We start from the raw sequence: 24,546 nt of genomic DNA on the forward strand, positions 1-24,546 counted from the left end.
TACATGGCCTCCCGACGGACGTGGTTTCCGACAGAGGACCCCAATTTGTGTCCAAATTTTGGCGAGAGTTTTGTAAATTGCTGGGTGCCACTGTTAGTCTGTCTTCAGGGTTTCATCCCCAGAGCAATGGTCAAACTGAGAGAGCCAACCAGGATTTGGAGAGAACCTTGCGATGTCTGGTCTCCAAGAATCCTTCCTCATGGAGCCAACAACTGTCTATGGTGGAGTACGCCCACAATTCGTTACCAGTGTCATCTACGGGCCTGTCTCCGTTTGAATGCAGCATAGGTTACCAGCCACCAATTTTTCCCAGTCTGGAATCCGAAGTCGCGGTTCCCTCCGCCCACGCCTTTGTCCAGAGGTGTCATCGCACTTGGACTAGAGCCCGTGAGACTCTACTCCAGGTGGGAGCGCGCACCAAGGCCAAGGCCGATCGCCACCGGTCTAGACCTCCCGTATACGTCGTCGGTTCCAAAGTGTGGCTTTCTACTAAGAACATTCCTCTCCGCTCCGTGTCTAATAAACTCGCTCCTAAATTTATTGGCCCGTTCGCTGTCACCAAGATCATTAGTCCGGTGACAGTCCGCCTCAAACTCCCTCCAGTGTACAGGAGGATTCATCCCGTTTTCCATGTGTCCAAAATTAAACCCGTGTTTTATGCACGCATAAATCCGCCAGCCCCGGTTCCCCCACCGCCGCGACTCGTAGAAGGGGAACCCGCTTATTCGGTCAGATCGTTCTGTCACGGGAATAATCTGGAGGAAGCAAGGATGCAAGCAAAACATAGATTTAATGATGTCAGATGATAATACAAGGAACCAAAGTCTCTCGGGTGGGCAGGTGACGCAGGGACAAGATGGACGGCGTGCTGATGATGAGTGATGACGGTGAATCCAGTGCCGGTGAACATCCAGAGACGATGACGGTGAACCCAGTGCCGGTGAACATCCAGAAGACGAAAACCACGAAGACTCCAGACAGACGAGGACCAGGAACACTGAAGCAGACGGCACACGAGGCACGACACGGAGGACATCAAACAACGATCTGACAAAGACAGGAGAGTGCGGTGAGGCTTTAAAGGTGAGTGGATTGGCAGCAGCTGGTGCGGGGAGTGAGATCAGCTGGCGCGCTGATGAGCGCCGAGCGGTAACGCCCACTCGCACATCCACACACACAGAGAACAACAATTACACGAGACATGAAGAAGCCAGTGAATTCATGAACCGTGACATAAGCCTTGGCCCCTAATAAATATAGTTGCAAGCAGCAATGACGGGGCCAAGCACATCAGCGGCAAAACGAGGAGCTAAGCATAGCACGGAGCTTCAGACCAACTGCAGCAATGAGTAATTGAAGCCATTTTAAGATTATTGAAATCCAAATGGCTGAAAAATCATTTAAAACTACCAGTAATACGATTGAATGACTTTTCACTTTTGACAAACAGGTGGCACCTTATCAAATCGATGTGGTGTGTTCTGTGTGATGTGACAATGGTACACACAAATTTAGGTATCAATATGCCAAAGCATTGAAGAGATACAGCCTCAAGTATCATTTTGGCATCATGCCTCAAATTTGTTGTTGTGGTAGGATAGGTTTTTCATTAAATCAATGAGGCAGACAGGAAGTTGGTATCACTGTTCTCAGCAAGACCCAAGGAATCTATTAATACCAGTCTCATTACAATAGGCAAAATTCACAGAAAGCTATAAGCATTTATTTGACATTTCATTATAAACTTTGACCACAACATGGCACTGTCTGAAAACATTTCGAGTACTTTCAGGTCATGGTCTCCATGGTACATACAGTATAAAGTTTCGGAATGGTACACCAATGCATTTGTAAAAGATAGCATTTTATATCATAAAACTCCATTATAGTCAATGGGAATTTCATGTTTTGTTCAATTATAGCGCCACCAAGAGGCACAATCCCACCAAATTGTTGTTGTTTACTTTGCAGCGGAAGAAAAAAAAGAATAATAACGCCAAAGGTTTCAATAGTTGCCTACGCACCTTCGGTGCTTGGCCCCTAATTATTTTAAAGCCTATACCAGCAAGGTTACACTCATACGGTGAATGAACGCTGTGGTATTTTAATCCACCATTGTTCTGATACACTGCGTTAACATCATCATCATAAGGGAGCTTATTCATTATCAGAACAAAGAACAAACCTTAAAAGTATTAAAAGTGACAATTTTTGTGTATCCATTGACATCAAAAGTAGTTTGAGATGACAAAATACTTGATGCTGAAACAAATATGAATTAAGACGGGGAAAAAATTCAGACGTGAGATTATTTGAAACAAAAACTATAGCTGCTATGTTTTTTATTATGTCAAACTTTATTTAGAGAAACATTCAACCAATTATTTATCCCTTTCAACGAGAGTTGTTGTGTTTTGTTTTGCCAAGGCTCATTAAAGATGATGTATACAGAGCAGAGGATATATAAAGAGTGTTTAAGGCTTTAAGCAGAAAGAAATGCTGAATTTTTCAGTTTACAAGTACAGCGTTTAAAAGCTGAACATCATCATCCCAGTATACCAGCATCATGAGACAAAAAACAAATGGGACGATGTACTTGTGCATGATGATCACTCAGAAATGGCAGGTGTATTAGAGGATGTCACACTTTGTGGTGGGTCTATATTCTGCAGTTGTTTCTTTACACTTTCATACTCTTCTTGCCACTCCTCCTTGGAGAGAGAGGAAGGGCTGACCTCCAGAAACTTGTAGGCATCTTTGGTTTGGAGCTTGAAGATGACAGATGCTTTTTTACAGCCAGCACCAAAACTGCTCCAAGCCTGTGGAATTTGGATGAAACAATATTAATGACTCATTTAGGAGGGAACATTCAAGCCTTCATTCTGGTATAAATAAAGAGGGGGAAAAAAATAAAACCTAACTGGAAATATTTTTGTAATCACATAAATATGAATTTTACCTTTTCGGCTATTTTGATTGAATCTAGAAATTCATCTTTTAGTTCGGCAAGGTCTTCGATAAGATCTTCTCCAACAAAGGTCTTTTGTTCCAGGTAGTCCAACATTTGAGCAACATTCTCCCAGAAGTTTTTCAGCTGAATCAGAATTGCTTGAATTTTTGACAAGCTACTCTGAACGTCATTTAGGTGGATGGGGTTGGGTATGGAATCTGCAGAGAAATAACAAACATGGTTCAACATGACACATATTCGCACCGTGTCTTAAACTAGACTTGAATCTTGGCACAGTCTTAATCAAGACTTGTCATATAGGTATACTTTAAACATGAAAGAAAACGGACTCACTCCGGTCAAAATTGGCTTTGGCAAACTTCATCTGCCAATCAATGATCTGGAGTTCGAGCTGCCACTGCTTCTGTTTCAGAGCAGTCTTTTCAGCAACAAAGTTATTCAATTCAGCTTCAAGAGCCTTCATACGGGCAACATTTGTAGGATCATGTACAGCATCATAAATGCTTTTCACAATTAGCCCGATGAATGGAACAATTGCAGCGAAGATGCCGAGGCCTTTACTTGTTTGGGTTATGGATCTGGCAAATTCCTGAATCTCTTGGCTTTTGCTGTTTATCTTTCTCTCAGTTTCAGCAAGCTCTGCAGTGTTTTTTTGGAGTATTGATTTCAGATCATTCAGAGTATTTTCCGTCTGCTTCATCTCATGGTCTTGTTCTGTAATCTTTTTATCGGTATCTAATTTTTCCTTGATAACATCACTGGTGGACAATGCCACATCTTTGTTGTGTAGATCATACCTACACAATGTTGAAGAAATGTTGCCGTGAAATTAACAGCAATGGGCTGGTGTGACTACCTTAAAAGTTTAACTTACAACAAGTTCATACTTTTACACGATTAAAGAAGTTTCATATAGATAAATAATTAAATTGCTCAAGGTATTTTGAAACATGTTTTCATGAGGAAAATGTTCTTACTTTTCCACTATCCTGTCCACTTCAACGATAATTTCTTTGATCCAGACTCGTGCTTTCCCTAGAAATTTGACTGCCAGAACTGCCTTATTTTTCTCCACAGCTTTCGTCAACATGGGAAACAGCGACTGAACCAGGTTTTCACTTGTCAAAATACACTGCGAAAAGAACCAAGAGCCATGAGATCTCACATCTTAGACTTTAAAAAAGACAAAACATACCGAACTCTTATTGCTTGTATTTGTCCTGTAACTCCTGCTTATATTGCTGCTACATTAAAGTTATGTAAGAAATGCATTTCAAACTTACAGGAAGCATATTGAACCAAAATGACATGTGCAAACTCTTCTTTTATGTATTTACTTATTTATTTTTAGCTAAAATGTCAAATGTTAAAAAAGTGGACATGTTTCATGGCTCACATTAGGATGCATTATGTGTTTATTTCCAGTTATTTCACCTTTTTTTCTAGATGACAGAAATAAAAATACTGAAGTCAAGAGAAAATCTGAAACAGTACTTTCAACATAGTTGCATCAGAGGAGCCAAACAGAAGCTGGGTTTCCACCGCCCGACTCCTGATGATCCTCTCCAGGTTGGGGAAGTTGGCCAGGCACAGGTAAGAGAGATGGTAGAGAAGAGCTGTCTTTTCGGCAGCAGGGAGGAGCTCTTCTACAAATGTTGGGCTCCACTGGGACACAGCCACTGGTGAAAAAACACTGCATGTTTTTAAAGACTGAAAAGATCACATTGATGGCTGGTATTGTTTTCGAATCTCTTGAAATAATGAAACGATTAAATAAGCTAATACTTGCTTTTGCTATCAGCCATCCTTAGTAGGTTTACACAATTTGTGCAGTGAGTTCTTCTAAAATGGACTAAAGCAGAACCAAAGTTTGGTTGGTTTAAATCACGTCTCATAAAATACAAGATGTAACTGGAAGGAGATCTGAAAATGACTTACCCTTTGTTTTAGTAAATGATATTGAGAACAAGGTAGTTGGTGTTTTTATACTAAAGCTATTCCCACCCTGCCTCCACCCTCAGAGGAAATGACTTCCAAAGAAACATGAGGAAATTTAAGTAGACTTTGCTGTCTGGAATTGAATTTCCGCGTATGGGGGCAGCTTGAGTCATATTCATTAAGTGGTTCCACAGAAGAGCAGTAGAGGTACGGTATGTTGAGATGTGCAAAAACCCTTTCCGAGACAAAACTCAATTCTGTGCTCCATGGCCATTAACGTCAATGAATATGTCATGTTCTGCATGTAATAAAGCAATTGTCTGGGAATTTATCAAAAAAAAAAAAAAAGGTCCAAGTCAAATGGGCAGTCAGTTCAGCAGGAAATGGCTAGGTGTGAGATTCAATGCAATTGTTGTTTTAATAAACTGTGTGCATGTCTGTACTGGTGGAATATACAGTTTGTACAGTATAAAAAAAACTTATTACATACTGTATATAAGTTTCATCACACATTAACATTACATCACATATATTAGTGTTCTCAATGTCCTGAACTGGCTCAAAATAAAAATGAAGTCCTTTTTAGGTCATTTCCTGGATTCTTCAGAAAGGAAGTAAGGGGTAAAAAACGTTTTGGACCATATAAACGGCCACAGAAAAGCTTTTTGATGTTTTTTTTTCTTCTTGACCAACAATATGAGAAAACGCCCAAAGGAGAGACAGAATTACAACTTACACTTGCAGGACTTGGGAGAAGATCATGAACTATAACCGAAAACATGACTCATTCAGAGGTAAGGTATAATTTTTCTTGTTTTTGTTTTTTTTGTTGGGTGAATTTCCTTACTCTGTTTTACTCTGCCTTTGATAATTAAGCTATCAGAGGTGCTTGTTAATGCATATCCAAAACTGGCAAAAATCTGCGGAGGATGGTTGCTGCACGAGTGTTCAGGTATGTAGGATCGTTTTGAACTTTTTTCCCTAACCTCTTAAAACTTATTTGAATTGAAATCATACGCGTTTATACATATCAGATGGATTTTATCTGTTAAATATTTTTGGTGTATTGTCTTTTTCTGTATTCTGTTAAATACTTTGAATCATAGGTGGAGGTGGTCAACGGAAATTGACTGTCATCCCTCCTGACCCTCAGGGCCGGCGCTCCGCACACGCACATCACGCACTGCGCGTAGGGCACCAAGTGCTTGGGGGGGGCACCAAAAAATCTGGGTCGTGAAAATATCATCACAATATAGGCTACTAGTATAAATAACAAATAAAATATTTCTAGCATGTTAATATACAAAAGCAATACAAAAGTAATATAGGCCTAGACCAAATTAGTCGAGAAAAAGGTGAATCTCTGTGCCAGTCTCCCTCTGGTGCCCCCCCTTCCCCACCTCCCAGTGGTCTGTTCAATTATGCTTCAATCAATTTCAAATTTGGCCGACACCGACCTCAGACATGGCCTCGAAAAGGCACCAAGAGTCGGGGGCGGAAAAAAGAAAAAAGAAGAGACAGCGGGATGATGCTCGCGCGTCGCTTGCAGGTAAGACAATGTTTTAAATAAAAATGTTAGTTTTGTGCGTGTAGTATGCATGTCCAGGGGCGTCGGCGCGTCCGCGTCGCTAGTAGTGCAAAAGATCCGGGGCTTTAGCCCTGCATGTTGAGTCTTTTATTTTAACGGGGTCCGGGGGTTTCTCCCCCGGGAAATTTTGAAACTTGGGCTGTTAAAGATGCAGTTTGTTTGAGAAGGAAAGGAAGGCCAATCGTTGGGGTCCTCATCGTCATATTTGAATGACAAATAAAGCTAATTTTCCCCCTAGGTAGGCTATACGTTACAGATGTGTGTGCATATAGCTATTAGTGCAGAACGTTCCCTATTGTAATTTCTTCGCTTCAATATAATGCCTATCTGCCTCTTGGTAAGGTGAACTTTAGAAAAACACTGCAACTGAACGTGATGTGATTTTGCCAAATTAGACCGCTTAGATAAAGTTTTTTCGTTGTTGTTCTATGCGGTCATTTTCAAGAGGTTCGGCCAAGGGCGACATCTGTTGGTGAAACTGAAATTAGAAAAAAAAAAACACAATCTCAGTGTTTGTATATTTTCATATTCACAGAGTTGTCAAATTATTAGGGCTGGGAAAAGATTAATCTCGATTAATCGCATCCAAAATAAAAGTTTGTGTCTACATGATATATGTGCGTGTACTGTGTATAATTATTTTGTATATAGAAATTATATATACAAAATAATTATACAAAATTATATATACAAAATAATTATACAATTTTTTTTTTTCAAAGCTCAAACTCATCAAAACGTACCTGCGTTCATCAATGGGGCAGGAACGTTTAAGTGGTCTGGCTGTCATCAGCATCAATGGGGACGTGGCTCAGAAACTGTCATATGATGACCTGATAGCTGATTTTGCAGCTAGGAAATGTAGGCGTGTGCCTCTGTAGGGCCTCTGACAACTGATGGTAGTGAAAATGTTTAATATAGTTCTATAGAATAGCAGAATGGTCTCTTTATAGAGATGTAGTCCCTCTGTTGAGTAAATTCTACTGTGCAGTTATGTATGGTTATTTGCAGTTTAAAATGTGCACTTTAAAATTCATACACTTATACTGTTATTTGCACTTTAAACTTTTTTTGCACTTTTAACTTTCTGTGTTTACATTGTTCTGTTCCAATTATTTATTTGCAGCAGTTATTTTGGAAGTAAAGAGAACCTAACTAAGAAATTCTGAATGGTAGTTATTTCTTTGGTGGTGGTGGGGGGGGCACCGCCAAGCGTTTGTGCTTAGGGCACCCAAATGGCTAGCGCCGGCCCTGCTGACCCTGATGGGTATAATGGACAGCAATTAAAAAGCGTGAGCAGCAATGGAAAGAGCACAATGTATGTAGTTCCTCTGCAAGAGCAGATTGACACAACTCCATTACCACCTGATGCAAGGGACTTTGAAAAAATGCCCAAAGCCCAGTGTACACTCTGCAGCCAAATGGTTCCCCTTCAGTGCCTTCCAGTACACATAAAACACTGTAAGATGGAACATGTGGATCTGTGTATCTCAAGTGATGATGTAAGTCTAAGGTGTTTATTTTAGTCAGCAGTCAGCTCTAAAAACCAGGTTGATGAGTTTCTGTTTTATTTCCAGTCGATGGAGAAGTCCCCACAAGAAGATAATTCAACTTCTATTGACAATTGAAAAGAGGCGTGTTTTTTAATATATACTGATCTTTTGTTTATATTTCACAAGCTCTGAAAACACAATTTTGATGTGATTTTTACGGTTTCAGGAATTGGAAAAGTCACCAGATATTGAAAGCTGTGCTTCAAATATAAATGAAGTCTGGACAGAGAAGGTGAAAAGGATATTTCTTGAGATATTTATGTTTAAAAAAAATATTAATTTTCAGTTTATGGTTTATGCCTTATGGTTCCTAAACAATTGTTTGTGCGTAATTTAACTCAGTATTTTAATGTCACATCAGACTGCTGAGTGTCCACTGTGCAAGAAAACCTTTGACAGTGATGTTATTGAGATACATGCAGCCAACTGTGGATTACGGTAAATTACTAAATAGTTTAGTGTCACTTATCTAATATTAATAATTTAAATGTTTCCTTTCCAGCAATTTGAAATATTAAAACATTTAATTTTTGTTTGTGTGCAGAACTGCAGAATATGATGATAACTTCAGTGACTCAATAAATACACTTCAAAGGTAAAAATGGTATATTAAGAAAGTGTTTGTTTTGCTTTGTTGGTACATTTCATGTTTCGTTTCTGTTTATTTCTATTACAAAGTTCTGGGGAGATTCTGAATTGGATCGGCAGTAAAGTTGATCAAACCAACACCTTTTCCATCTGCATTTCTCAGAATGACATCTACAACAGAGGAATGCAGCAGTGGCAGCGCCAAAAGAAATCGTCACCGAAAGGCAGACTAAAGGTTACCTTTTTTGGCGAAGCAGGGGTTGACTCTGGTGCTCTTAGCAAGGAGTTCTTAACAGGTATAATTAATTTAGTTTATTATAAAAATATATATATTTTAAAGCAGACATTTTGTCAGATCAGATTTTAAACCGGTTGTATTTGTTGTCTAGAAATGATTGCAGAGATTGAAACAAGATTTTATCGCTGGTGTAGATAAAAAAGGGAAAAATCCAGTCTATTGTCTCAACAGCTTGGATCATAACTACTTCAGGTATGCAAGATTTGGTCAGTTAACATATTTCAACATGTTTCAATAAACCTTTTTAGTTGATTCAAGGTTGGAATTCTTCCTGCTCATTGAGAAGGTAAAATATTAACCTGAACTGTAAGTAATATATAGTAATGTTTAACTCTTAAAAGCCAATAAGACTGTATTCTATTTCTCTGTATTTCGGTTAACTCAACAGATGACATGAGTGAGCTTACAGATGAGATTTTAAGCTGTGGATACACTGGAAAAGTGTCTGCCGACATGAAAAGCAACATAATCAGGTGCACTATACTTTTTATTCTCCTCGGAGTACAAAACGTTTTATTTTACCTGCATTTGTAATCTTATGAAATGTAGTATAGTAAATAACAGTCCCCCAGACTGATGGGCTGTCACCACCTTCTTCCTGATGTCCTCGGATATCTCCTTTCCTCTTGGCATTGTTTGACTCCTTGGCACTACAGTGGTTTGGTTTCCTCTCTCTTTTAATCAGTGTTGCCCAACCACTTTCCCAAGGGTGTCTAATTTGATTGCACTTATATTACCGTATGCACTTATGCCCCCCCATACTATCAGAATAGAACACTTTTCCACTTTGAAACAGTCAAAGATGGGGAAAAAATTCAGACGTGAGATTATTTGAAACAAAAACTATAGCTGCTATGTTTTTTATTATGTCAAACTTTATTTAGAGAAACATTCAACCAATTATTTATCCCTTTCAATGAGAGTTGTTGTGTTTTGTTTTGCCAAGGCTCATTAAAGATGATAATATTAATGTCAGAGTAATTTGACTTACAGGGACAGTTAATATGTTAACTGACCAAATCTTGACCTATATGACAAGTCTTGATTAAGACTGTGCCAAGATTCAAGTCTAGTTTAAGACACGGTGCGAATATGTGTCATGTTGAACCATGTTTGTTATTTCTCTGCAGATTCCATACCCAACCCCATCCACCTAAATGACGTTCAGAGTAGCTTGTCAAAAATTCAAGCAATTCTGATTCAGCTGAAAAACTTCTGGGAGAATGTTGCTCAAATGTTGGACTACCTGGAACAAAAGACCTTTGTTGGAGAAGATCTTATCGAAGACCTTGCCGAACTAAAAGATGAATTTCTAGATTCAATCAAAATAGCCGAAAAGGTAAAATTCATATTTATGTGATTACAAAAATATTTCCAGTTAGGTTTTATTTTTTTCCCCCTCTTTATTTATACCAGAATGAAGGCTTGAATGTTCCCTCCTAAATGAGTCATTAATATTGTTTCCTCCAAATTCCACAGACTTGGAGCAGTTTTGGTGCTGGCTGTAAAAAAGCATCTGTCATCTTCAAGCTCCAAACCAAAGATGCCTACAAGTTTCTGGAGGTCAGCCCTTCCTCTCTCTCCAAGGAGGAGTGGCAAGAAGAGTATGAAAGTGTAAAGAAACAACTGCAGAATATAGACCCACCACAAAGTGTGACATCCTCTAATACACCTGCCATTTCTGAGTGATCATCATGCACAAGTACATCGTCCCATTTGTTTTTTGTCTCATGATGCTGGTATACTGGGATGATGATGTTCAGCTTTTAAACGGTGTACTTGTAAACTGAAAAATTCTGCATTTCTTTCTGCTTAAAGCCTTAAACACTCTTTATATATCCTCTGCTCTGTATACATCATCTTTAATGAGCCTTGGCAAAACAAAACACAACAACTCTCCTTGAAAGGGATAAATAATTGGTTGAACGTTTCTCTAAATAAAGTTTGACATAATAAAAAACATTGCAGCTATAGTTTTTGTTTCAAATAATCTCACGTCTGAATTTTTTCCCCATCTTTGACTGTTTCAAAGTGGAAAAGTGTTCTATTCTGATAGTATGGGGGGGCATAAGTGCATACGGTAGTATAAGTGCAATCAAATTAGACACCCTTGGGAAAGTGGTTGGGCAACACTGATTAAAAGAGAGAGGAAACCAAACCACTGTAGTGCCAAGGAGTCAAACAATGCCAAGAGGAAAGGAGATATCCGAGGACATCAGGAAGAAGGTGGTGACAGCCCATCAGTCTGGGGAAGGCTATAAGACCATCTCCAAGAGATTCCAACTCCATCCATCCACTGCAAGACAAATCATCTACAAATGGAGGGCATTCAACATGACCACAACTCTGCCTAGAAGTGGACGTCAATCAAAACTATCATCGAGAAGCACCAGAAAAATAATAAGTGAGGTAAAGGCCAACCCACATATCACCTCTAGAGAGTTGCAGACCTCTCTGGCAGCATCTGGGGTAAATATATACATGCGTGAACAATCAGACGAAAATTGAACAGACGTGACATTTATGGGAGGGTTGCTAGAAAGAAGCCTCTGCTCTCAAAAAAGAACAAAGCTGCCCGTTTGGAAGTCCATTCTTTGGACAGACGGGTCCAAAATAGATTTATTTGGTCATAATCAAAGCTGCCATGTTTGGAGAAAAGCGAACACTGAATTCCAGGAAAAGAACCTCCTCCCAACAGTGAAGCATGGTGGTGGAAATGTGAAGGTCTGGGGCTGCTTTTCTGCCTGCGGGCCAGGGCGACTCCATGTTATTCAGGGAAACTTGAATTCTCAGACCTATCAACAAATTCTTGAAGAGAATCTCCTGCCATCAGTCAGAGAGCTGAAGCTGGGCCGAAAATGGGTGATGCAACAAGACAACGACCCTAAGCATTCAAGCAAATCCACCAAGGAATGGCTTAAAAGAAAGAAGGTTCACACTCTTGATGGGCCTAGTCAAAGTCCGGATCTCAATCCAATTGAAATGTTGTGGCTAGACCTGAAGCGGGCGGTACATGCCAGATGTCCTTCCAACCTCTCTCAATTGGTTCTGCAAGGAGGAGTGGGCAAAAAATCCTCAAAGACAGATGCGAGAGACTGGTCAGTGGTTACAGAAGACATTTGCTTGAAGTAATGGCTGCAAAAGGAGGTGCCACAAGCTACTAAATAAAAGGCTTCACATACTTCTGCACAAATCAAATTTCCAGTTTTTGTGAGATTAACCCCGTTTGTTCAATAAATAATGACTATATTTTTTTTTTGGTCCATCATTTGGAAGTCTGCTTCACAAATTGGGTTTTGGATGTGCATTTTGATTAGGTTATTCTGTTTTTTATTTATTTTTTTACACAAAACCGGATCATGTCTGGAGGGTTCGCAAACTTTCAAGCAGCACTGTATATAAAGGATTTAGAGCAACATATGCTCCCCTCCAGACGAAGTCTATTTCAGGGAAGGCCTTGTGTATTTCAGCAAGATAATGCAAAACCACATACTGCAGCCATTTCAACAGTATGGCTTCGTAGTAGAAGAGTCCGGGTGCTGAATTGGCCTGCCTGCAGTCCAGAGCTTTCACCTATAGAGAACATTTGGCGCATCATTAACCTGTTAACGTTTACCAGAGCGACGGCGCACTGAAGCATTTTTTTCCCCACTAGTTTAATGTTTATGAATGAATTTAACGTGAAAGTATATCATTAATCTTGACAAACTATATATCATTCTGAAGGTCTAAGCCTCAAGCATCGACAACAGAACGCTGTTTTTCGATGGAAAGCTTATAAGGAATGTATTTGCTACATTTGTGTAAGCAGTACACATCAAAACATGCAGAATAAAAAAGCCGTACGTACCTTTATCATTGTAATAACGAGCCACAAACACGTCCACTGCTGAAATCCCAGTTTAGTTAGACAGGTAAGGGTCCACAGAACAACATCCCAGCGAGCACTTTTAGTCCAGCGAAACAATAACGTTGTAATAAGGATGAATATTCCTTTGTTTACGTTTCATTTCTTCAGAGAGTTATTGTTCGCGTCAAAAACAGCGTCTTGGTGGTAAAAAAACAACACTGTGTTGCAGCATACGGTTTTACAAACAGAATGAGACCGTCCACGGAAAAAAAAGTCTCAGAAAAGCGGAATATAGATTATTTGAATTTGGCGCTCCCTCCAGCCGGCAGTGACGCAACTGTCATCTGAGCGGGGCGTAACTTAGCGAGCTGCTTTTTACATAAAAAACTGTTTTTTTTTCTTCTACATTTTTTATATGTGTGTGTGTGTGTATTGTGTGGGGAATGTGGCCGTATCTGCATGATTATAATCTGTATGGACGGACATCAGCGTGTTTATTAGCGACTCTATGACGGCTATCATTGTGATTCATTGATCAGCTATTATTGATTATATGGCCCACCTGTATGATTATCATCTGAATGGAAGCACATCAGCGTGTGTTTACTGACTCTATGACCATGTCTGGCAATATCACTTCATGTCTGGCAATCAGAATACTTCAGTATACATACTATATACAAAGCAATTGTTTTTCTTTTTTTTTCCTTTTTTATTACTCAAATAGTTATTTTTGTATTTTTTAGTGCTCAAATAAATCTGTCTATTATTTTATAATTGAAAAACTATGCAGGAACATGTATAATGACTAAAATAGCTTGTATAATTCTGCAATCCATTTGGTGGTTATTTTTCCTCAAACAGGGGGGTGGGGGGACTATAAATAGTTTCAGAAAAAATATTGCAGGAATCTCATTTTTCATGGTATCTTCTTCAAATTTGAAATATGAACTGATGAGACACATGGCTTTCGATCCATTACTTTTCTGGATTGCTCCAGGACTTATTTCATGTATTTGTATATGAAATAAAAAAACATTCAGTGTGGAAAAATATTTTTCAAGGCACGTCAGTGTCTATAACTTTTAATCTTTTTGAGCATTATCAACTCTGGATGATAGATAGTAAAGCCCAGAGTGTCTTCTTTCCAAAGATACCTAATTTGTTTGTGTAGCACACTTTGTCAGGAACTGTTACCATTTTAATTTAGGTAGGTTATTTTCACCTGTGAGGCCCACAATGGGGGGGCGAATGTAAACACTCATAGCCTTACACAACACTGACGGTTTGTGAATGAGTTTAATCCTTTTCTGCCTTGTAATTTTCTGTGCTTTAAACCTTTTCTTTTCTCATTGTACAAAATGTGTTATTATTTGATACAGCGCCACCAAGAAGAAGAGCTCAGAGAAGGCCTAGAGAGCAGCCGTCGGAGGTGGAGCGGCAGCTCCTAGAAGTACTCCGGACCCGTCCTGTAGCTCCAGCGCCGCCTCCACCCTCAGAGGATGAGCTCTTCCTCTTGAGTCTGGTCCCTTCCCTGCAGAGGTTGCCGCCTCAGACGAAAGAATTTGTTAAATTTCAAATACACAAATTGATTTATGAAAGCAGCATAGTTCTGCTTAATTTGGAACAATTGGAGCCTTCAGAGTAGTTTTAAGAGGCAGCAATCTCTGCAGGGAATGAACCAGACTTACTCTCCCTTCTCCTCTCCTTCACTTTGGCCCTCACTCTTCCCTCTTCCAAGCAAAACCCATTTTATTCCTGCATGTAAATAGTTGTAAATGTTTTTTGTATGTAGTTTTTATTTTTTTATTTGATTTGATTTATTTTGTATCAATAAATGTTCTATACAATGACCAAAGGTTTTGGTGTGTTACTTTGTGCACAACATAGTAAATCATAATTTATATTTGTTATATAAAAATATTATTTTTAAGTTAAGACTAGAATACTTATGGCAAATATTTGTACACTCATTGTAATTATATCCTATTGCAAATACACTCACAATAGTATAGTAAAAAATAGTTATTAGGCAAGGCAAGTTTATTTATATAGCACATTTCATACACAGTGGTAATTCAAAGTTGTTTTACATAAAAGAAAGTGAAATAAACATTAAAAATCAATAAAAACATGGAAATAAAAATAATAAAAACAAGGAATTTTACTATTATATAGAAATTGATTCAAAATAAATTTAAAGAAAATGATTATACCTAAAATTCATTGCAGTCAGTTCGGACATATAGTACAGTGCTCATTCAACAAATGCACAGTTAAACAGATGAGTTTTGAGTCTTGATTTAAATGTGGCTAATGTTTTAGCTCATCTGATCTCTTCTGGAAGCTGGTTCCAACTGCGGGCCGCATAATAGCTAAAAGCAGACTCCCCTTGTTTTGTGAGAACCCTTGGTATTTCTAACTGACTCGATCCTAATGATCTGAGTGGTCTGTTCGGTTTATATTCAGTGAGCATATCAGCAATATATTTAGGTCCTGGGCCATTGACACAAGAGCTAAACATAAAAGGACATAAACAGCACAGGATATAATAAACAAAAACTATCCCTCGGCTGAAAAGTGAGCCATGAAGCTGTCCCTGACCCGGATTATTATACCCGGAATTATTTGCTGCAACCCGACCGAGACTCTGCAGCGAGTCCTCTGCACCTTGCACCGCCCCCCTCTCAGCAGGTGCCTCTGCAGATCTCCTCATAAAGTTGTGGAGGACACACGTCGCCTTCACACACCTCTCCACAACATCAGGCTGAACCTCTATGAGGCGGCGATACATCCTCCACTGTGAGGACAGGATCCCGAAGGCGTTCTCCACCATCAGCCAGGCCCTGGAGAAAGACCTGTCATTTAAGACCCGTCTCTCTCAGGGAATGGCCTCATGGGGTTTTTCCTGAGGGGAAAGGCCTCATCTGCCACAAAGACATGGGGCTGGGGTCCTCTGTGGTAAGCTCCTGGGAGAGGACGGTCAGGTGGCACATGGAGGGTGCCACCACAGAGTGCCTGGCCAAAGGCTGAGTTGGCCAGAGCCCCACCATTGCTCCTCCGCCCATATCACCCGACATCAATCACCCGGAGGCAATACCTTGCATCCACAACAGCAAGGAGAACTAAGGAAAAAGTTCCCTTGTAGTTGTGGAACTGGGATCCGGTGTTGGGGGGGTGCCTTTATCAGGACGTGCTTGCCGTCCAGTGCTCCACAGCCGAGCGGGAAGTTCCACCTCTCCTCGAAACCCTCTGCAATGGACCTCCATTCATCAGTGGAGGGCACAGCCATGAACTCCTCCACTAAGCAGTGGCAAGATATCTGAAAGAGAGAAAATAAAAAATTAAATAAACATTGTTATAAATGCAGATTGCAATTCCATATTAGCAAATATAAATTTATAATATTGGTGTTTGTGACATCTTCATTTCTCTTTAGTTTCAAAACCTACTTTGACTGTTGTAGACGAAAGTTAATTGCCATTTCATTAAAGTGCAGTATTGATAACTGTGTGTTCAGAAAAGTGAGAAGACTATATGTCTGTGGAGGTTCTCAGTCATTAATTACTTGTAATCATGGGCGTAACCACCATATACTTTGGGGGGGGGGGGGGGGGGGGGGCGTTCAAATGGCTCAGTATTATAGCTAGGTAGCTAGCATGATACCCTGAAAATAGGCTGAATAATGAACTGCTGGAGTCACAGACCAAGGAGTTCCCGCACTTCCCACTCCATTGATAAGCCTCTATTCATTCATTGATGGCCTGGCCTGTTTGTTTTTACGATCTGATCCGCGACTGAACGGATATAAGTTGACTTGAATGGAAACCGATCTGATCCGGTGCCGTGGATTCAAAAGCTTAATTCTGGTGGGGGGAAAACTTTTAAAAGGGGTCCATTTACTGTCATCAGTGTGTGTAGTTATTTTTTCCGTCTCCCCCCGTGTGTCGTGTGTGTGTGTGTGTGTGTCGTGTGTGTGCGTGTGTGAGAGAGAGAGATATTGACTGATGTTTTTAAAATTCACTTGGCACTTAGCAGGCTTGGTAAAGTCAAAGGAAATAACACTCGCACCAATAAAAACTGAATTTTCAATGCATCAAATTAAAATGATCATTAGGTTCAGTCATTGTTCTTCTAGTACAATAATAGTATTTGGTCATAATGTAGGCAGCACAGAGAGAGGGAGAGTGACAGACATGATGGAGGGAGACAAACAGAGACCTGCTCAGAAGATGAACAGGTAAAGCATTGCAATATGAGCCTCTAAACAACATAACATTATTTTTAACCAAGTCATCAGTAAACTAGTAATAAGAGCACAATATTCAAATTTAAATGACCATTTAGGTCAGTCATTATTCTTAAAGAACAATAATGGTATATGGTCATAATGCAGGCAGCACAGAGAGACAGAGAGAGGGACAGTAACAGGCATGATGGAGGGAGAGGACGAACAGAGGCCTGCTCTGAAGATACACGTAAGATATTGGAGTACAACACATAAATAGTAAGTGTAAGCATCCAAGAAGCTTAGTTTAGCACTATAGGTTAATAGTTCATATTATTTATTTTTCAGGAGAGATAGAACCAGGCAGGGAGAGCAGTGATCAGCACGCAGAGGAGTTCATCTGTTTCATTTCAACTCAGTCCTTGACAAAAAAGACACTGAAATTTTTAGAAAGTACACATGGTTTCACTACAGCCCCTCATTGAAAGGAGTGCTGTGTTTTTACTATGCCAAATATTTTGGAGACCAAAAATCCTCTTTAGCCAGTAAGGCTGATGGAGCTTTTATTAAAACAGGATTTAGCAACTGGAAAAAAGCACTCCAGAGGTTCTCTCAGCATGAAGACAGTGATTGTCATTCAGCAGCGATGACAACACATTTGCACTGCAAACAGTCGATCAGTACACAACTCTCCTCTCAGTTAAAAACAGCAGCACTTGGCCAGAAATAGGCTGTGTCCAAATTCAGGGTCTGCATCCTTCGGAGTACTCATTTGAAGGATGTTACGTCACAGCGCCGCGACGAAGGCTGTCCAAATTCGTAGGATCCTTCAAATGCGGCCCACAAATACGTCCTCCTTTTCCCCGAATTGGAAGGATGGGTGTGGTGGATCCTTTCCCGTCCTACCTATCCCATAATTCTTTTCGGCAGAGCGTAATGGCGGACGAAGCGAGCGGTAGCGGAGTGGGAGAGGAGTTTCTCTGACAAAACAAGCTAAAGTTTATGCTTCGGCTCAATGAATTTGTAGGAGAAATTAGTAGAATACTTAAAAACAAATAAAAATAGGCTATAATGGCTTACCTGGATGTGACTGTCTTGTAGTCTGATATAAAAAACTCTCCGACAACGAGCAAAGAAAGTATTTAATTTATTTAATTCCAAATGAATTAAAATGAGGAGAATAACTCTTTTTTGTTTGTCCATTTTCCCGCTTCTTGCTTAGCGCTGTCACGGTTGCTAGGCGACAGGATATGAGCAACGGGTAAGGGAGGGAACTGAAAGAAGGGTAGGCTGTCCAAATTCACAAACACCGACTTCCGGGTTTTGCGGACGTCGGAGGATCCCTCCTCCTTCAACCGGGTAGGAAGGATCCTAAGGAGGATGCAGACCCTGAATTTGGACACAGCCATAGTCTCTTGAAGATTGTGGGAGGGATTATGTGCTTGGCAAGACAAGGCAATGCTTTTTAGGGGGCATGACAACAAAGAGGGCAACTTCCACCAGCTGATCAAGTACAAAGCAGAGGATGATGATGAACTTACCAGCTGGCTTCAGCGGCACAATAATTTCACCAGCCCCAAAATCCAAAACGAGGTCCTTAAAATCGTCAGTAACACAATTGTACATGACATTACAAAGGAGATCTTGTCATTGCCAGTAGTTCAGTATTCTCTTATCATGGATGGGACACAGGATGCAGCAGGATTTGAGCAAGAGTCCTTCTGTCTGCGCTTTGCTGACAAAGACTTGCAACCCAGAGAGGAATTAATCAGTCTATATCAGGTTACATCCACTACTGGAGAAAATCTAGCAAGTGTAGCTAAAGATGTTTTGATTCGCCTGAATCTCCCACTATCACAACTACGAGTGGGCTCTAACGTACGATGGGGCTGCCAATATGTCTGGTAACAAAGGTGTGAACAAAGAAAAGCAAGGTGCAAGGATGCAAGGTGTGCAAGCTCATCTCAAGAAAGACCAACCTCTTCCTGTGTATGTTCATTGTGGGCCACATTGTGTTAATCTGATTACCCAAGCTACCTGTGTATCTTCCCCCTTATAAGAGATGCAATGCATTTAGTGCATGAGTTGGGTGTTTTATTTCATCAGTCTGGGAAGTTCAAGGCCATCTTCACTGCTATAGCGAAGTCAGATCACTCCTCTCCTCACACATCTCTAAAGCCTCTCTGCCCCACCAGGTGGACAGTGCGAACGCCAGCCATTCGCTCTGTTCTCACCCAATGCAAATCTGTGCTCACAGCCACAGAAGAAATGTCTCAATCCACCATAATGGAAATTTCTGCAAAAGCAAGTGGCCTTCATGACAGGTTTTTGAGAGGCAATACTATTCTCGGCATTGTTCTTGCAGAAGATGTCTTGTCTGTGTTAGAGGAGCTGAACATTTCTCTGCAGCAGAGAAGCCAAACAAGATCAGGGATGCTGGCTGCAGTAGAGCATTTGACGAGAGGGATCCAGGATAAAAGATCCGAAGAGCACTTTGACCAGCTGTACTCCAGAGCATCTCAGGTTATAACATCTCTAAACCTGCAGCCCATCAAAATGCCTCATGTACGGATACCTGCAAAGCGCTTCACTGGTCCAGCCACACAACATCATCATCCTACTGCTCAGGAGTACTACAGAATGCAGTACTTCAGTACCTTGGACACTGCTGTGGTGCAGTGCACTGAGTGTTTCAGTCAAGAGGGGCTTCAAAGGTTGCAAAAATTAGAAGATGTACTCATCTCTGGGAAGATTGATCCAGTCCTAGATGAATACCCAGAGTTGAATGCCATGGCTTTAGAAGTGCAGCTGAAAATGTTTCAGGCCAACTACAAATATGCAACTTTGCCAGAGGTAGCAGCCATTTTACAGGAAATGGTGCCAGAGGTGCGACATCTTTTCAAGCAAGTTGAGGTCCTCTTGAGACTGCTGATGGTTGTTCCTGCCTCATCGGCAGAGGCAGAGCGAAGTGTCAGTGCCCTGAGGCGTCTAAAGACATGGCTGAGAACATCAATGACGCAGACCCGGCTAAACAACCTTGCCATTTGCCATGTGCATCAAGAGAAATTGGATGCACTGGATAGGAGACATATCTGTCAGAGACTAGTTGAGTTAAACGATGAACGCCTCTGAACATATCTAAATAAATGACCCAAAAATACAATGTAAGAAAACCTCTACAAGTTTGCACTGCTGCTGGCTTTGTCTCTGGTACAATGAGGCATTTATTTTTATTATCATTTAAAAAAAGATTACGCTTGTTTTAAACACTGTTCTATGTCGTTTTGACCTGTTAGGGGGAAAAAACAGCCACACAAATCCAGAGAAGAGCCCCCCTCATGTATTTGAATTGAGTGGGCAATATTAGGAACACTTTTCTATAAAATAGAAAATGTAGTATTATCAATTTGTATCAATTTCAACAAAAAAATGAAAATGAAGGAGCTATGTAAAATGTGAATTTATTTAGTTGTTGCATTGTATTTTAATAGATTGTACACACTTATGAATTATAAGTCTATATTGTTATGTTAACTATTACCTGACAGAGTGGCTTAAGTGGTTAAGTTCAAATTAAATAAGTGAAACTTTTTTTGCTTGTTTTTCATAAATACTAAAAAAGTGCATGTCATTATAAGAGGTCAACCATTTTCGTTATGAAACTTAACTATTGATACAAGGATGTTTATTTGTTACATACATAGAGCTACTTGTGTAAACGTAGGTTGGATGCTCCACTTTATTGTGCATGGATGTGTGTGTGTGTATGTGTGTGTGTGTGTGTGATTGTCTGGAAATGTGTGTGCATAATACGAGGGGATGGGTATATACATGGGATAGAGGAAGGTATGGAAAAAGTAGGCAAAACTAAGTATAAGTGAGATGTATTAAATGTATATGTACTATATAAAAATGTATATGCACATATGTGGGAGAGTGTGTGTGTGTGTGTGTGTGTTTATAGAAGAGAGGGATGATGGTGTGTATGTGTTTGAAGGGGATGCAGAGAATTTGTGATGTATGTGTCAGTGTGTGTGGATGGGGCCATGGCATGGTGTAAGTATGTGTGTGGAATTAAGGCATTTTAAGTATAAGTGAAGAAGTAAGGGTGTGTGTGTGTTTGTAGGACAGAGTGAAGGGGATACAGAGTAATTGTGATACGTGTGTATGTGTTGGGGGGGTGGGGGCTAGGTAGAGGTGCAGATTGGAAGATGTGAGGGGGGGGTGTTGGCTGTGGCTTAGTCCTGTGTGTGTGGGGGGGGGGGGGGGGGGGGGTAGGCATAGTGTAGTTGTAAGTTTGATTTCATGATTGATGATTTCATTCACATGAAACACACAATATTTTAGGTAATGCTTTAGGTATGTAAGTTTTCCTCATTGGAAGCCATCCTATTTGCTGCTATGTCAGAAATTGCAGACTGTTCTTTCAATGTTAATTCAAATGGTCAATGTATTCCTCAAAACTATGTTCTAAATGAGCAAATCTTTATCAATATATGAAAATTGTGAATTGTGGGAAATGCAAAATATCTGGGGAAGGGCTCACATTTGGACCCCCCCCAATATCTATACCATGGTTACGCTCTTGCTTGTAATCACACAGAATATTAAATGATTTACTGACCGGAGACAGATGGACTGGTGCTCTGCAGGTGGAATACAGCGCCTGTAGTTGGTGTCCTGAAGGGAAATCCTCCCACCGACTCGGGACAACAGATCATCAAACTGGGACCGGCACAGTCGGAAGTACCGCTGAAAGCAGCCGTCATCCTGGAGGAGTTGGTGAAACTCACCAAGCTGGGTGCGCCTCTGAAGGATCTGATCCGAACGAGTCTACGCCATTTTTCAACCTTCCATAGCACATAAAGCACAGCTACCCTCTCAACAAAATCCATGTCAGCCATTTTTAGTATGATACTTCTTACCTTTATTTTTTAATTGCTGTATTGTGTACAGTTGTGTGAACTGTGGCAATGGAATTGGAGTTTATTTTAATTGTTTTTGATTAAAGTGTAATCTTAATATTTCAAAGCAGTTTACTACTGGAATTATTAAGAAACTGAGAGGGGCAGCAAGAAACAAACAAAAAAATGAGAGCAAGCTACACTAAATAATTCAAACAAAAACTCTTTCATTAGGCTCTGTAAACCTGTAGCACCTCTACATATTTATATTTAATTTATGTCAGCGTGTTATCCAAGAATGGAAATTGGATTAAGGTTATCAAGTTGTATCTTGATTTCTAATACTTTGAAGTTCTTGACTCCATTTCCTATAATGCTGTGCTGGACTCTTGTATTAATTCCTGTTTTTGTTTCTTCCTGTTTAATGTTTTCTTTATGGATGATGATTGCATATGTATATAAGGGGGTAGGAACCAATGTGTAGAGTGTTGTTTTCCTGGGAACTTTTCCAATTGACGGACCTCTAGTTTACCAGGTGGATATCCTTGTTTGCAGCATGCCTCGCTGGCAGGATTTACTTGTGATGTTTTGGAGTGTTTCGTGACATTGGGCTTTTTGAAACAATGCAGCACAAAGGACTTGGGTACATTTGTCTGGGACTAACGAAGGTTGCGGTAAGAAGTACGCAACTCATCTTTTAGTGCAAAGACTAAGGGATCTACGATAAGTCACAACAAGGTGGACTTTGCTCATGTGTGTGATTAATGATATGTTTAATCTGGGTGTTTATATAATATACGTCTCTTTTGCATCGTGAAATGACTGAACTGTTTGTATTTTATTTGATGTGACATCGCTAATATTGAGATTGTTACAGATTGGTGGCCCGTACGGGGAGTGTTGTTTATGTGCAAGTGGTGTGTATATTATTGGGGATAATGGAGAGTGTTAATGAGGAGAACATAGAGGGACAAGACAAAGAACAAAAGGGTAATGAGCCAGATTTTTCTGCTGAATCTTTTGTAGTAAGGAGGAACTCCACTAATGAAATATCTTCTATGTTAAGTTCATTATATGTTACATCTGATAGAGATGAGACTGATGATGATGATGACGATGGTGAGACAAGAAGTGTTGTAGAAGTTTTGTCACAAACTGAAATGGTGCAAATGAAAACTGAAGTTGGGAATGTGAAAGAACAGATACAAGTTTTAGAAACTAAACTAACTGATGCAATTAATAGCTCTCTAAATAGAGAGACCAGTTTGAGGAAAATTATCGATATCAGTCTCTCCAAGTTAGAAGAAAAATGGAATCAGGGTTTGGAAAGGTTGGAAAGGGAAGTGGTGAATTGTTTGCTTCGTCGAGATGAGAAATGGGAGAGGAAACTGTTGAAAGTTAAGTTCTGTAGTACTCCTACTTCTCCACGGTTACTTACGAGTAGAACCACGACTCCCCAAATCCATGTTGAGCCTGTTAGTAATGTGTCTCAGACTAGTACCCATAACTTGACTGGTCTGGCCGGTGCATCCTCCTTCTGTGCAAATCCTCCGATTAGACTAGAGTTTCCTGAATTTGGGCTATCTATGGAAATTGCGGATGTATTGCATTTCATAGAACGATGTGAAAGCTACATGGAGGTAAGACCTCTTTCATGGCCTGAGTTGCTTGGGACATTGAGTACAGTTCTGAAAAGTTCAGCCTCGAGTTGGTGGAGGGCTGCAAAGTGTACAGTCCATGATTGGAAATCATTTAAAGAAGCTTTTATGGCAGCCTTTCTCCCTGCAGACTATATGAATGAAGTGGAGGAGAAGCTGAGAGTGATGGTGCAGCAACCTGGACAAAAGCTCAGAGACTTTGCATATGATTACAGAGCTTTGTGTATAAAATGGAAACCTGAGTTGAGTGAGGAAGAGATGGTGAACAAGATTCTCAATAATGTCAACCCCAAAATAGCAGGATCCTTGAGGGGCACTGTACATTCGGTTGAGCAGTTAGTTAAGATTGGATCCATGGTGGAAAGAGATTGTATGAGCATAAAAGATTACTGGCAAAAAGTCAATGACCAAGTTGGAAAAGACAAGATAAATAAACGAGGTTCTAACAAACCAGTTGCTCCCAGTGTGTCAGCAGGTCTATCAGTGATACAGCGCCCTCACCATTGGAATCAAATTAATCCAGCATCACTTCTGGTGATCCCTATCATACTGAATGGATGGCAGGTTGAGGCTGTGGTGGATACGGGAAGTGCTTTTACCTTAATGCAAGAGAGCCGATGGAAGGAGATTGCAGGTATGCATAATGAAATTCAGAATGTTAAGCAGAACTTTGTGATGGCTGATGGAAAGATGCATCAATCGAAGGGACAAGTTGAGATGAAGTATGACTGGCACCAAGAAAGAGGGAAGGTGGAGGTGTATGTAATGGAAGACTCCCACCTGGTTTTTCCCGTTGTTCTGGGATTAGACTTTTTGACTCGTGTTGGTGCCACCTTTGATTTCTCACAACTCTGTTACAAACTACCTTCTAAAAGAGGTGACTCTGGTTATCCTTTCATCTGTAGTCAACAACCATCTTTTATCCAAGGAGCTGGAAATCAGATGTTTAGCTCTCGTCCACGGAGCAACC

At 40.2% G+C, this 24,546-nt stretch overlaps 1 protein-coding gene and 1 long non-coding RNA gene across 2 annotated transcripts in view; both read right to left on the minus strand.

Annotated features, from left to right (window-relative positions):
• Positions 1-24,546, minus strand: part of LOC306867355 — a 1,261,287-nt gene that overhangs the window by 83,817 nt on the left and 1,152,924 nt on the right. The gene's annotated exons all lie outside the window — the stretch shown is intronic.
• On the minus strand, positions 2,610-4,776 carry LOC306861210 (uncharacterized protein; the record flags this gene model as incomplete). Its single annotated transcript, XM_079403357.1, has 6 exons — positions 2,610-2,819; positions 2,960-3,168; positions 3,305-3,768; positions 3,949-4,103; positions 4,466-4,650; positions 4,761-4,776. The coding sequence occupies 6 exons, from the start codon at positions 4,774-4,776 to the stop codon at positions 2,610-2,612; spliced, it is 1,239 nt and encodes a 412-aa protein (XP_079259483.1).

The sequence above is a fragment of the Barbus barbus genome (assembly GCF_936440315.1).
Source record: "Barbus barbus genome assembly, chromosome: 4".
NCBI lineage: Eukaryota > Metazoa > Chordata > Actinopteri > Cypriniformes > Cyprinidae > Barbus > Barbus barbus.